General features: G+C 40.0%; 1 protein-coding gene across 1 annotated transcript in view; it reads left to right on the forward strand.

Moving 5' to 3' along the window:
• The first annotated feature begins 463 nt into the window (after positions 1 to 463).
• MANBA (mannosidase beta) overlaps positions 464 to 15,106 on the forward strand; it is a 69,729-nt gene continuing 55,086 nt past the window's right edge. Inside the window, exons 1-3 of the mRNA XM_089526054.1 lie at positions 464 to 834; positions 13,084 to 13,178; positions 14,404 to 14,509. Coding sequence (XP_089382180.1) covers positions 646 to 834; positions 13,084 to 13,178; positions 14,404 to 14,509 — 390 coding nt within the window. The 5' untranslated portion in view covers positions 464 to 645. The remainder of the gene's footprint in view (positions 835 to 13,083; positions 13,179 to 14,403; positions 14,510 to 15,106) is intronic.

Below are 15,106 nucleotides of genomic sequence, written 5' to 3' on the forward strand. Positions count from 1 at the left end.
ATAATAGTGCCTCACAAAACTACAGTTCCCAGAATCCCCTAGCATTAAGCCAGGGCAGTTAAAGCTGTCTCAAACTGGATTATTTCTGCAGTGTTGTTTTGGATCAATAGACTGCATCGATAAGTCGACTTCCTTCTTTTCCTCCCCATCCACACTGTAGAAATAATCCAGTTTGAGACCACTTTAAGTGCCTTTAGGGAAATTCTGGGAACTGTAGTTTTTGTGAGACATTTAGCCTTCTCAAGAGTCAGAGAGAGCTCCAGTGCCACATTAAACTACAGTTCCCAGAATTCCCTAGGACTGAGCCAGGGCAGTTAAAGCAGTCCCAAGCTGGATTATTTCTGCAGTGTGGCTGCAGCCTCTAGAAAGCAAGAAGGCTTCCTCATTTGTTTATTGGCCCTGAGGTAAAAATGGCTCTGAGCCTGAGGGAAAAAACAACGGGGGCTTTCCGCGCATGCGCACTCCCCTTCCTCCTCTGGCGCAGAGGGCCAATGGCGCAGGAGGAGGGCGTCCCCACAGCCTTGGCTGAAAACCGGGTTCGACGCGCGACAAACTAGGAGGCTCAGGCGTTCCAAGATTAGGCCTCCTCCTCTTCCTCCTCCATACACATTTATTTCTAAATACAGTCATAGCAACACTCTCAGGATGCTGAGGAGGTGCATATATATTTCCTGGCTCCTGGTCGCCCTGCCTTGGAGAAGGGCAGGCTCTGAGGCGGCGACGCTCAGCCTGAAGGGGCTCTGGCGGCTCAGGAACGGGAACGGATCGGTGGCGCTGAGCGGGGACGTCCCCGGCTGCGTCCACACGGCGCTGCTCCGAAGCGGGATCATCCAGGTACAGCGTCTTCCTCCTCCTCCTCCTCCTCCTCCCTGGCGGCCAGGGTTCCAAAGTGGAGCTGCATCCGCACTATGGAAACAACCCACTTTGAGACCGCTTCAACTGCCCTGGCTCAAGGCTAGGGAATTCTGGGAACTGTAGTTTTGTGAGACATTTAGCCTCCTCTGCCAGAGAGCTCTGTGCCACAATAGACTGCAATTCTCAGGAGTCCCTAGCATTAAGCCAGCGCAGTTAAAGCGGTCTCAAACTGGATTATTTCTGCAGTGTGTTAGTTTTCAAGATCAGGCAGAATCTGGTCCTTCTGGGGAGGAGGATTACCTAATGGAGGTGTCTGCGCTACATAGGTCAGATTGATGCCACTTTTAACTGTCAGACTGATGCTCCATCCTGGGGAATTCCAGGATTTGTGGCTTTTCATGGCATTAGGAGTCTTTGCTCTGGAGTCTTCCTGCATCCCACAAAACAATGATGCTTTTATTAGCCAACCAGTTCACCCGGACCACAGTTTGGTTGGAGAGCCAATGTGGTGTAGTGGTTTGAGCACTGGACCATGACACCAGTATTGGAGACCAGGATTCAAACCCCCGCTCAGCCCTGAAAACCCACAGGAGGAAGGCAATAGCAAATCCCCTCTGAACAAACCTTGCCAAGGAAACCCAGTGATAGGTTTGCCTTGGGGTCAACATAAACTGGAAATGTCTTGAAGGCACACAACAGCAGCAACAACAACAGATCCCAAGGTGCCTTGATTTTAATTCAAGTAGAAATGCTGGGGTGGGCAGGAATCTAGTGGCACCTTGAAGATTAACTCGTTTTACCATGAGCTTTTGTGGATTTCAACCCACTTCTTCGCATGCATTGGGGGAGTACAGTTTTCAAACCACAAATATTAAAGTCACACAGTTGTGGGGAATAGGATTGGGGTACTGAATGGGATACAGAAAGAAGCAAATTGTGAAGCTGGCCATAAAACTTTCAGAGAGAGGACTCTGTGGTTTACTTAGGATGGAACCGTCACAATTAAAGTGTTAAACTGCTGTAGCTGCGCAGTGAAAATGTAAATTACAATGGACAGTGGGTCTTTTGTGGTGAATTCCTTTTTGCAGAACGTGGGGCATAATGTGTATCAGGACTACAACTGAACAAAGGATATTGTCCTGTTACTTTCACAGTGTAATTCTAGCTTCTGCTTACTTTTATGGGAATGTGATATCACAGGTTTGTTTATTTATTTTATGAACCTATATACGCTCTGCCCTATATCAAAGATTTCAGGAGGAAAATCGCCTGGTTCACATGCTGCTGCCATGTGCTCTGTTATGGGTATTGACGTGTTAATGAAATGGGTGGCAAAAGTGTGTGTTTACACCACAGGCTTTGGCCTCCTGTTGTTTGGTTGTTTTTAAATTAAGAGGTAATATTTCAGTTATTTTTGTGAAATGTTAAAAACATTGATACAGTACTATAATGGTAGCTAACTTTAAAAGTAACTTTCCAAGCTCTGGATCTGTAGGGGAGATGGGTGGCAGGAACAATGTTGGAGGATCCTCTTTATCTGGATTAGTTAGACTTCAAAGTTGATGGATAAAGCAGCTGACTCTTTCACATGTGATGCAAAAGACTCCAGCCACATTGGTGCCTTTAGGGTGGGACTTTGGAGCACATGTTCAGCCCCTACTTCCAACAGTCCAAGGTCCAAAATTATCTGTTGTTTCATCCTCTTTTTTCCTCAGGCCAAGTTTAGCATTTTTGCTTCTTTTAGGCAAAACAGTTGTGATGAGGACAACATTGTAAAAACACTTTTCTGAATAAAGTATTTTATGTCCACTAAATTGCATATAAACTCACTTAGCGTTTGTGTTGGCTTGCTTGGCTGGTGGCCCAGGCCTCATATCACAAGATCTCTGGGCAGGGTACAGAATTAGAAAACAATGTAAAGTAGTGTAAGAACTTCAAATGATTTAAAACCATCAAGTTAAAAAAAAATTAAAACTGTATTTGTTGTTAACTGCCTTCAAATCGACTTTGATCTATGATGACCCTATGAATGAGAGAGCTCCAAGTCATTTTATCCTCAACTACCTTGCTCAGCTCTTGCATATTCATGGCCATGTCTTCTCTTATTGAATCTATCCATCTGTTAGGGAAAACTACCTATCTTTTTCTATTGCCCCCAACCTTACATCATTGTCTTTTCTAGACTTTTCTTTTGATATGACCAAAGTACGACAACCTCAGCTTAGGCAACTTTGATCCTAGTGAGAATTCAGACCTGATTGTCTCTAATATCCATTTACTCACCTTTTTAAGCAGCCCACATTATTTACAGAACTCTTCTCCAGCACCACATCTCAAATGAGTTGGTTTTCTTCTTATCAACGTTTTTCATTGTCAAGCTTTCACAACCATACATAGAAATGGGGAATCCTATGATGTGGAGCATCATAACTATAGTATTCAGTCATACATTTTTATGCTTCAGGAACTTGCCTTGTTCTTTCATAGCTGCCCTTCCAAGTCCTAGTTTTCTTCTGATTTCTTGACTGCAGTCTCTGCTCTGGTTGATTATTGAACCCAGGTATGGAAAATCCTGAACGATTTCAGTGTCTTCATTATCTGCTTTAAAATTATGTAGATCACCTGTGGTTATTATTTCTATTTTCTTAATGTTCAACTGTAAACCTGCCTTTGTCCTTTCTACCTTGACTTTCTTCGATAATCTTTCCAAATCTTCAATATTTTCTGCTAGTAGCATGTTGTCATCTGCATATCTTAGATTATTGATGCTTCTTCCTCTAATTTTCATGCCTCTTTCTTCTGAGTCTGGTACTGCTTTATGTATAATGTTTTCCACATTCAAGTTAAACAGGTAGGGGGATAGAATACAACCCCCTTTCCAATGGGAAACTATTCCATTCCTGTTTTCTGTCCTAACAGTAGCCTTTTGTCCTGAGAACAGGTTACACATCCGGATTGTCAGACTGTGTGCACTATGTCATAATCAAACCATGATTTCTAATCACAAAGACTTCTGTGAAGAACTAGGTTTTCCTTTGGTGCCTAAATGAGGCTAGTGGTCCTCCAGGCAGAAGTCAGTCCACAAGATTATGCTTCTACATAATATTACAAATGAACCCATGTGGCAGGTTGCCTCTATTCATAACAGAAGTTTGGTGTGTGTGCGCGACCTCAAGTCTGATCTCATGGATATTTCATAGGATTTTCTTAGGCAAGGAATACTCAGAGATTTTTTGCCCATTCCTTCTTGTGAAATACAGTCTACAGCACATGATATTCACTGGTGGTTTCCCATCCAAGTACAAGGGCTGACCATGCTTAGATTCCAAGATTAGATGGGATCTGGTGCCTTTAGGGTATTTAGGCCCCTCAGAACTGTGGGAAGGATCTCAAATAAGGATGTCAATAATGTTTTTTTGTTTCAGCCCATATGTGATGGACTGGTGTGCATGATGAATGTTTATATGTAAAAACGTGATTTTATTATGAAAGTCATGCCTGTTTTTGTTTATGTGATTGTAACACACACAACATCCTGCTAACATCTGGAAGCACAGAGCCCTCTCTGGTGGGAGAAATTCTATAGCTACTGGTTAGAGTGCCATTACATATCTGAAAACGCATCTCTCAAACAAAAGAAAAGCAGGCCTAGAAGGGCCACAAGATTTGTCAAATTACAAATTGCAACTACCAAAATGTCTGAACAGGACTGAGTTTTTTCAGTGGCTATGGATGCTGTGGCACATTGTTTGGAAGAGGAATAGAAGGGAGTATTGCCTTATGATAGATTTGCTGTAAGTCAAAAATAGCTTGGAGGCACACAACAGCAACATTGTGGAGAAGGCCAAGACAGGCTGGAGCACTTACTGCAGTCAAGTCTTGCCCATCCTGGAATAAGCATGTACTCGTTCACACATATATGCTTATCATTTCATGATGCAACATCAAGTGGCCAATACCTCTTTGTATAAATAACTGAAAATCAAAATAATCTTATTCACGTCACCTCAAACACTGTGTTTTTATTTTCTCTACCCCATCAACCTCACAGATACAGTTGGTGAGGACATAGAGAACCTTTTTAATGGTTGCTTGCACACTGGAGAACTCCATCCAATGGGAGGCTAGGTTGGCTACCTCAGAGATCATTCCCCCCCCCCCGCAAAGTTTAAACAAGTCTTTGGTCTTTCACTGGATGTATGAGAAGTGACTTTAATGGGGTGCCTGGACCTTAATCTTACGTATTTAATATATATATATATTTAATCTTTTCAAGTTTTCAAAGTCGAGGTGGTGGAAAGTTGATTTTATTGGATTGCTATGATATAGTAGTTTTTATGAACATGTCCCAGTTTAACAGTAACTCAGTTCTGTGTAGAGAAATTAATTCCCAAGTGTCAGTGTGATATAGTATGTGCCCATGAAAAGAAGGAGAAAACTGACATGTAAAAAATGTATGATGAACTGCTTGATGTATCCTATTCAGTTCTCTAAGGAGCAGTATTGCTCTGATCAGCGCTGGAAATCCTGTGCTGCATTTGCATGTTTGTGAGGCCCGGCTTACAATAGCTTCTAAAGACATCAAGGTTGTGTGCCAAAAAGCCAAATTCTGCTATCTCCACAAATTAAGCTAATTGGCATAATTTGCTGCACTAATTCTGCTGCTTCTGAGTGCATCTGAAATTTTTGCAAAGCACTGGAATACTCATCTTCTGTTGACTGGGAATTCTGTTCAACTCCCCCTTTTGCTGCTGAAAATTTACTTAAAAGCTGTGGTTGCATTGTGCATGCAAAGAGAAATTCAGGTTGACTGAATGATAACTACTAGAATGATAGTTCTGAAGCCTCTCTCTGGGCAATAAAGCATGGTTGGCCCTTCAGATGTTTGGTACTACTACCCTCACAGTCCCTAATTATTTGTTTTGTTTGGTGGGGCATGTTAGAGTTATAGGCCAAAACATTTGGAAGACCAGAAACATTCCCTCTCCAACAGCAATGGTCTCCTATGTATTGGATCGGCTTTTCCTGTTCAGGCTGTGCCATTGGTTCTCCCTTACCGGAAGGACTATTTGAATTTCCAGCACAAAACAAATGAGACTATGCCTAGTCAACTGAGATGTTCCCTGGCTCTGGAGAATTTTGACTCTTGGGTTGGTCTAGACTAGAGTCTAGATCTTTTCCTGTTTTGTTTTCCTCGCTTTTGACATCTGACACAACATGATTGCTAGGTAAGAGCTACCTGTGCACAGTAGTGTGTAGAAAATGTATATTTTGGCTTACTGGTTCTATGGCTACTGCAATATTTAGTAAGACACGTTGTCAAAATGTAATTTAAATAAGCTATCATTTCCTCCTTTATATAATCAGAATACACTGTATTAACTCTGTCAAAAAGTAGGGTATTGAGGCAGGGAGGGAACTATAGACTTCAATTAATATATTTGTAGAGAAAAAATGTACAATTGCCACATAAACTGGGCATTTTATAAGAAAGCCATGAAAACTAAATTTCTAACCCAAAACATTACTTTCATGTATCATCTGTAAGTTGTTCTGGGAAGCAATATGAAAACTCACCTTGGGAATCAGCACAAACCACATGTTTTGCCCTCCATTATTCTAGCATTATTTTCACCAAAGGAAAAAGGGAGGGAAGTTTCAACAACCAGAATATTTCCTTTCTACAAAACTGAACTTTTTTCTTGTATGCTAAAACAATACGAAAATAGTTTCCCAGAGAGCTGTCTTGGTTAATAGTCATTCACACTGTATACATATGTAAAGAAAAGCAACTAGTTTGGCATTGAAGAGGTGAGGCAGTATCTTCACTGGAGAAATAATCCAGTTTGGCACCACTTTAATTGCCATGGTTCAGTGCTATGGAATTCTGGGAATTTTAGTTTTGTGAGAGTTAGGCTTCTCGTTCAGAGATTCTGGTGCCACAACAAACTACAATTCCCAGAATTCCATAGCATTAAGCCATGGCAATTAAAGTGGTGCCAAACTGGATTATTTCTGCAGTGCAGATGCAGCCCAAGTTTCAGTTGTTTAGAAAAAGAAATAATAAGAAACAAACCAGAAATATAATAAACATTTTTAACAGCCTTTTAGAAATTATTTTTTGGGGGAGGAAAACTATATTTCTTAGTTTTTGTTAAAATTTTGAATGGGTTACACAAAAGTGGCATGAATATTTAGTACAAAACTGTACTAGAAAGGTGAGCTGACAGACTCTTTGCGTTGATTTGTCTTGGTTCCCGACAAGAATTCATTTTCCCATTGCAAGCAGTTAGTTTCCATGACCACAACAGTGCTGCTCTCCTGGACTAGTGATGGTCCTGGGCAAATTTCCAGGAAAGAAACAGTTAAAACCAGTGGACCAAATTTGGTGCTGATCTCTTCCATAATGTCTAACAATAATTGCAGCTCCCCATCCAGTAGCGGGAGAAGCACTGGGCTACAACACGACACAGAAACGAGCCATGAGGAGATGCGGGTAAGAAATAAAATAATAATAATAATAATAATAATAATAATTATACACTGAAACATTCCAAAATGTGGCGCTTTCTACAGAATTCAGCTTCTAAAAGACTTTTATTTGTACAGTTGACTCTCTATAGCCATGGATTCTTTATCCATGGATTCAACCATCCATGGCTTGGAAATGTTTTTTTTTTTTAAAAAAATATACATTCCAAAAAGCAAACCTTGATTTACTATTTTATATTAGGGAGACAATTTTACTATGCCATTGTATTTAAGGGGACTTGAGCATCCATAGATTTTGGTATCCACGGGGTGTGGGTGGGTGAACCAAATCCCAGCGGATACCAAGGGCCCACTGTATCTCTCTCTCTGTCTCTGTTTCAGAAATAGCAAGTGGCTGGTTACACAGATAATACTCAGAACACATGGTTGAACTCTCACAATTCAAAGGAACTGTGAAATAAGATTTCTACAGCTCAGGGAGGTGGGATTTCATGTCCTTGTGTAGCTTCTCACCATTCTCTGTAACTAGCAGAGGAAGAATAAATTATGCACAACAAATTGCAGAATAAATTATGCACAAGAACTCATGCAAGTGTGCTGGGTTTGCATAATGTATGCAGATTTCATATGCAGGCTACAGCTTCCTGAGATACAGATAGCTGGCAGTAGTAAATATCACACATTCTATTACTTCTAGGCTACAGGGATTAGCCTCTCAGATCAGATGTGCACTCAGTCTGCCAGAATAAAAGGAAAACTGGAACTGGCTGAGAGTTATGGAAGTGACAGCAGGAAAAGGACAAGATATACTGTCCTAATTTACTTAAGCCTGTGAAGCGATAGTAACAGTTCTGACATGGAACTCACCTTGTGGATAATGGGCTGATGAACAATGCTGTAGTGGTGAATTTAGTGTTCAAGTGTGTATCATGTATGCTCCCTCAAAGGGAGGCAGCTGTATTGGTTATATACAGCTCAGTTCTGCCAGTTCAGATCAGTTCTACCTGTTTTCAACTGCTTTCAGCAATGAAAGAGGTCTTAATTGCCCCTTCAGCACCAAGTATTATGGATTACAAAGGCAAAACCGTAGACTTCTGTATTATTGATAGGAAAATCTGTTCCCTAATTACCACCACTCAGCCTCTGTGAGAGTTGCCGCTAATTTTAGCAGGTACGAGGAAACCTGTAGGGGTGACAGATGATATCATTCCCTTTCTAATAAAAAAAGTCCTGGCCCTTGGATCCTGCAAGCCTTGGGCCCTTTGCAGGATATAAATGAATAGATCATTAATATACAGAAAAGACAGGGTAAAGAGAAGATTTAATTAATAAGGCTTTTTTGGGTTAAAAAAAGTATTTTTGTTGCAGGTTTTTAAAATAACTGTGGATGGTGGCCATGTGAGAAGAGAGATTCCCTCTTTGTTCCTCTTAGCCACCGTGAGAGCCATTAGGGCTGAAGGGTGGGATATAAATACCTAAATAAATAAATAAATAAATATCTTCTTAAATGATGCCTGCAGCAAAAAATGTGCGCAGTATGTGAAAACTTAGGCTTGTTTTTTCAGTACTATTTTTATTTGTTTACATTGTTGATTAATGAGTCAGTCAGCTAAAATTTCTTTAATTGGGTAACAGTCGTAATTCTAATATTTGTTTTTTCTTTTATGTTTTGAATGGCAAATATTCAGTATGGCCCTAGAAACTCGTTTTCATGATCTATACATTGAACAGTTTTGCTATAAAGCACAAGCTGTGTGAACCCAAACAGAGGACCAAATTTACCTTGGGATGAGCTGGGGCACAAGTATCATCTCACAGACAAAAAGAATCTAAGAAGGGTCCTGCTGGATCAGACCATATTTAGTTAAGCATCCCACGTCATAAAACAGTAAAAGGTTACTAGATCAAGCTTTCAGTTCTAGCTGCTTTCAGTTCCACTAGTAGCAGGTCTCTTGAGAAGTTAAGAGATCTTAATTACCCATTTAAGACCAAGTCATTTCAAGATCCTTGCTTTACAACAGAAATAGCATGCAACAGTAGATTATTATTGAGAAAATTCATGCGCACAAATTCATGTCCAAGCTGTAGTGGGAGTTGCATCCAGGTTCAGAAGGAAGAGAGAAGTTGTTGCTAGTGGTAGTGGTAAAGACAAATGATGCCACTGTCCTTCCTAATCAGAAGGTCCTGATACTTCATCCCATGAGCCCTGGATCCATTATATTACTAGTAACTAGATGCCAATGCAAAGGTCACAACAGGTTGTGGGGAAATATAATCCTCTCTTGCTATTGCTGTCCATCAGTTGGAACTCAGGGAAATGTTGCCTCAAATTCTGGAGGTAGTGTATAGCAAGCACAATTAATAAGCATTCGATACTTATCCGCTTGATTCAGGGTCAAGGAATTCATATTAACCTGTTTCCACTCCCACAGCAGAATTTCCTCAGAGACACGATAGGGATTGCATGGAGGAATTTGGTTATAGAGAGAAAGTAGAATTCATGTGCTTTTATAGAAGCTGCTTCAAATGAAGCATGTCCAGAATGTCCCTGTAGTCCTCATAGATGCCCTCCCCTTTGGCAATATTATAGTCCACAGTACATTTTTCCCCTAAAGTAGATATTGAATGCATTTCTCATGGCACGCTAGTGAGTCTCTGATGGTTAGGGAATTAACAGTCTAAAAGCTTTCTACATTTAACCTTCAGGAATCAAGACTGATAAAAGCAAATCCTTACACTAACAGTCTAGACAAAGAGGTTGGAATGAAACGACTCTGAATACAATTAAATATTAACCTGCTGTGTGAACTACACTTCACTTCTGAAAATATCTCTAATAACACACATATGCTGCAGAGAATAAGTCACGTCTTCTTCTTTCCTACAGTAGTGTTAAACATTCCTGTCAGAGTTTATATTTAGCACTGCCTTACTAAAATATGCATCACACTCTCACAAAGATATGGGTTGACTAATGGGTTGACTTCTTTTTCTCTTCCTTTTTCTCCTTCCCCGATCCCGCTTCCCATTCAAATGGGGGGGGGGGGTTGCCTTCACAAAATTTAGTCATGGAAAAATTGTACTGGGCTTGCCTAAGAAAAGTCCTCTCTCATTTCAAATGCTGGTTTTATGAGGATAAAAATGTGGGGTCAGCCAAGTGTGGATTCCCTGGATTCCCCAGGGGTTGCCTTGTGTTTTAAGCTTTGTTAAGGGAATTGACTCTTATTTAATACTTACTTTCAGGAGTCCTCTTTAAGAGGTGTATGAAAGAATAATATTGATAGTGTTGGGGGTGGGAAGAGAGACATAACCATAGCAGGCATTCTACAAACATGCAGTACCACTTCACAGGCATGATTTGACAAGCCCGATAAAGCCCATTTCTAATAATAGAGCAGCTGCTTTGGGGCTATGTTTCTAATGTGAAGAAATAACCCTTTTCTAGAACGATATTATCCATAGAATAAGCAGCCAACATGAGGCACAGGAAGAGGGCTCTGCAAATCCCTTTTTGTCACAGTGTGAACAGCAGTGAACCTTTCAGCATGAGCTGTTGTGCTTGTCCTATTTTCTCTGAGACTTGGCTTGTGTCAAAGGAGCTGGCAGTTGAAGTGCATAATGGGAAAACTCTGCCAAACCTTCGGTAGCTGTTCATATTGGACAGAGAAGTGATGATTATGATAGTTTAAAGCAGTGCTTAGGGGAAAAAATGGCTACAGTTTCCACAATCCCGAAGTCAGCATGCCTGCTGGAGATTCTGGCCATTGTAGTGTAGAGAGGGAAAGCATCCCTCATCTTGCTGGATATTCTACTCATGTTCAAATGAATAAACATAGAGTGTCTTTTCAGACCTCTCTGCTCAAATAAGGGGACTTTGGTGGTTGAAAGGATCAAGCCAACGTATGTGGTTCTCTCACTGTGTGCCAGGTTTGGACAGTGTACAGCTTCCTAGCTATTATTGGACTGCAACTTTCAACAGCTCTAGCAAGCATAGCCAATGCTGAGAAATGCTGGAAGCTGCAGTCCAATAACAGCTGGAGGGGCACCGTTTGTGCAACCTCTTCTCTGTACACTTACGGCTCTTATGTTTTCAGCCAAATTCCTGAACTGGATTGGAGAGTTCTCTGGATTGAAGACTGTGTTAGGGATAGAGGAAGGGAAACCTTTCTAGGATAGATTGAGTTTTTGACCATCCAATTTCCCTTTTCTGTTATTGATTATGACAGTTTTTCCTGTCATATGTGCTTTCTGAATTGTTGACTATTTAAAACCTGGTGCCCTCAAGATATGTTGGCTTTTGGTCACCAGCATTATCCCTCATGGAGGCTGGGAATGATCAGGGATGATTGTAGTCCAACCGAACTGGAAGATACCATATTGGGGTAGGCTGCCATGAGATAATTTTTTTTTTCTGACAAAAGATCATTTTAAACTTAAGGCAAGTCACAAAAAGTAAAGTTTCTTATGTTCTCCATTCCCTTGCTGTCATTTATCTCCAGAGGTTATGCTGAACATTTGGATTCAATTTCTGATGCAGTGATCCTCTTGGTCGTTGGGAGCAGGGCTGCTGTGGGAATGGAGACTTGCTAAAAATGGGGTTGTATCATAAAACAATGAAGTTAATTGAAGGAAAGTTTCCTGTTCCCTCCTTGCAGCCCCCACCATGCTTTTGGAGGACCCACAGTTCTTTGGAGAGAGAGTTACAGGCGGCTTTTGGGGGGGGGGAATGGTCTTATATGAACTTCTTCACATTAATTAACTTATAAACTCTATGTGTGAGTGTGTGTCTGCTTGTTTTCTAGGCATTACCATAGCAAACCTGAAGTGTGTTTTCTTTTGCCCTCTTCCAACATGATCAGGAGGAGATCAGAAGCTTTTCCTTCTATTTTTGATTAACTGTAGCTTATTACATCTGAAGGCCAAACTGTGGTTAAATCAAAACCAAGTTTTGAAGTTGTCTTGTTTCAGTAAACCATAGTTAAGATAAACTATAATATGTCCAACATAATAGGAGAGTTGTGGTTCCTAAAAAAAACAAAAAACCAAAATTTCCTCAGCTCCCGTTTCCACTGTGGAGAAGGAGAAGTGAGATCTTCAGGCCATGATTTGCTGTGGCCCATTCCCATAACTGTAAGCCATAGTTTACCATTATGTCCAAACATACCTAATATGGCTAAATGTCACTTGAAGAGGGTTTTTTGGAGGATTTTTCTTTGGGTAAAGTAGTACAGTAAATAAATTTTAAAAGCTTATTTTCCATAGTAAATAAATTTTAAAAGCTTATTTTCCATGCAGATTTTTTTCAGATTGCTCTGGTTTGTCCCTTGCTTTTTTGCTTTTGTTGTCTTATATGCTGTTTATTTTGACCAACGATAAGAAAGTATTATTTTATTGTTGTGGTTTTTTTGGCTGTACTTTGAAAGTCCATTGGTTGAAACATAGTATAAACATGAAGGTCAATAATAAAAGTCAGATTTTCTTCACCTTGTAATTTAATGAGTGCTTTGTTAGTTGTAAAGGCTTCTCTTCCATTTACTAATTGAAGAGACCATATAAAGTTAATGCAGCCATCCTTATTGCAGGGTGCAAGCTTTGCTCCATCCTGAATTTCTTTGTGGATGATTATTTCAGTTTTCATAACTTGTCTTTCCTTAACATTGTTAGTATTTAATTTGTTACATTGTTGCCTTTTAATAAACAATGTTTTTTTCTATCTTTTTTGTGTTCAATTAATAGGATCCTTATTACAGATTTAATGACTTGGCATATGCGTGGATAGCTCTGGATAACTGGACTTACAGCATAAGATTCAAAAGTCCTTTTGATGTCAGGTATGAGCATAACATAAGTTAAAAATATTAAGATTTAGGCAGAAATCTTCTTTGAACTGCTGTCAGGTCAGCTTCGATTGACTAGAAAGCTGGGCCAAAACTACACTTCGGCAGCAAAAAATAAAATGCACAGATATACTATGGGTGACAGTGACACCTGGCTTGATGACAGTACATGCGAAAGAGATCTAGGAGTCTTACTGGACCACAGGCTGAACATGAGTCAGCAATGTGATGCAGCAGCTAAGAAAGCCAATGCAATTCTAGACTGTACAGCTCTCATGAGCCTGACTAAAACTTCCTTCAGCTTGGCTGGTGGTGAGGTATGATGGGAATAGTAGCTTGTCAGAACCTGGAGGGCTGTAGGTTCCTCACCTCTGACTTTCAGTTAGTGAACTTGATAGACCTTTCAGTTTTATTTGAATATTAAAGAACAGAAAGTCAGAAATTTATACTCCAAAACACCCCATAAATCAACCAGCAGATAATAATCTAGTGTAAGAATTTAAGAAGAGGCACATTATATTAGAGCAAACACACATTTTGTCCAGCATTCTTTTCACATATAGACAGTCAGATGCCTATGGAAAGATCACTATTGGGACATGAGTGGAATTTCCTCATGTCTTACATCCTCAGCAACTGAAAAATAAAGGTATAATACCTCTGATACTGGGATAGCACAGAACTATCTAGCAACCATTGGTGTCTGTATGAAGTATTCTGATTTCCTTTTAAATTTGTCCAATATACAGCGGTGTAGTAAAATGGTGTCCCTTATTTAAAATGGCAAAATCAAGATTTGCTTTCAGGAATTTATATATATTTTTAATATTTTCAAGCTGTGGATGGCTGAATCTATGGATGTAGAATCCATGGATACAGAAGGCCAACTGTACTTAGTGTAACTAGAACTCTAATCTTGACCAGAATATGAAAACCTATTTCATATCTTGGTTTTCAGCTGTTATCGAGCTGAGAATCTTGTTTGGCATTAGCCATAGTCATGTCAATGTAAAGCAGACGAGGGAAAGGAGGGGGAAGTCTGTATCAGCAGGGCAGTCCAGGCAGAAATGAAGTACACGTTCCTTTGGATTTTCAAGCCAAAGATTGTAGGGAGCCATCTCATTCCATCTACACCATGTTATCAATAATAATAATAATAATAATAATAATAATAATAATAATAATATAATTTTCCCACTCTTCTGTTCTGTTTTTGTAGTTTGTGGGAAAAAGTGAGTTTGGTCTTTGAAGGAGTGGATACCGTAGCACAGGTTGTGGTTAATAATGTCACTATTGGGAAGACGGACAACATGTTCAACAGCTATGTGAGTCTTTCAATTAATCTAAATGGGTTTCTGTGAGTTGGAAAGGCATTGATATACTTTGAAGAGAGGCCAGTTTTCAACTCCCAGTTTGGACTGTTTGCAGCTACCAGTGTTGGGGATGCTGCATATTCATCTGCAATTTCCAGCACTTTCCCCACAATTTATCTGATTAATATAATACAAGAGGCAAAGGCTGAGAACCTCTTTTATCCCAATTTCAGTTTCAGAAAAGTTCTTTGGGGGCAACATGGCACTTTTGGGTAGTGCAAAAGCCAAAAGAGGGGGACCAAATATGCCAGCATATTTCATCTTAAAGTTCTTACTGCCAACAACTAAGACTTCAGAGAGGTGTTACAGCCTTGTAGAAAATGTAGAAAAACTGAAAAGACAATTAACATGGCCATGTAGTGAACCCCAGGAAGACTAGATTAGGACTTCATGTGGGTCAAGTTTGGATTCAGGACCCAAGATTCCTTACCCATGGTTGAAGGTTTAATTAGCAATGAAGTAGTGAGTTAAGAGAGCACTTGTCTGTTTGATGTGGATGTTGAAATAATTGCCCAAGCATCAACAATTCCTTCTCACCAAGAGAAAGTA

This window comes from Sceloporus occidentalis, unplaced genomic scaffold (genome assembly GCF_023333645.1).
Source record: "Sceloporus occidentalis isolate IW3139 unplaced genomic scaffold, rSceOcc1.0.p SCAF_5, whole genome shotgun sequence".
Classification (NCBI taxonomy): Eukaryota; Metazoa; Chordata; class Lepidosauria; order Squamata; family Phrynosomatidae; genus Sceloporus; species Sceloporus occidentalis.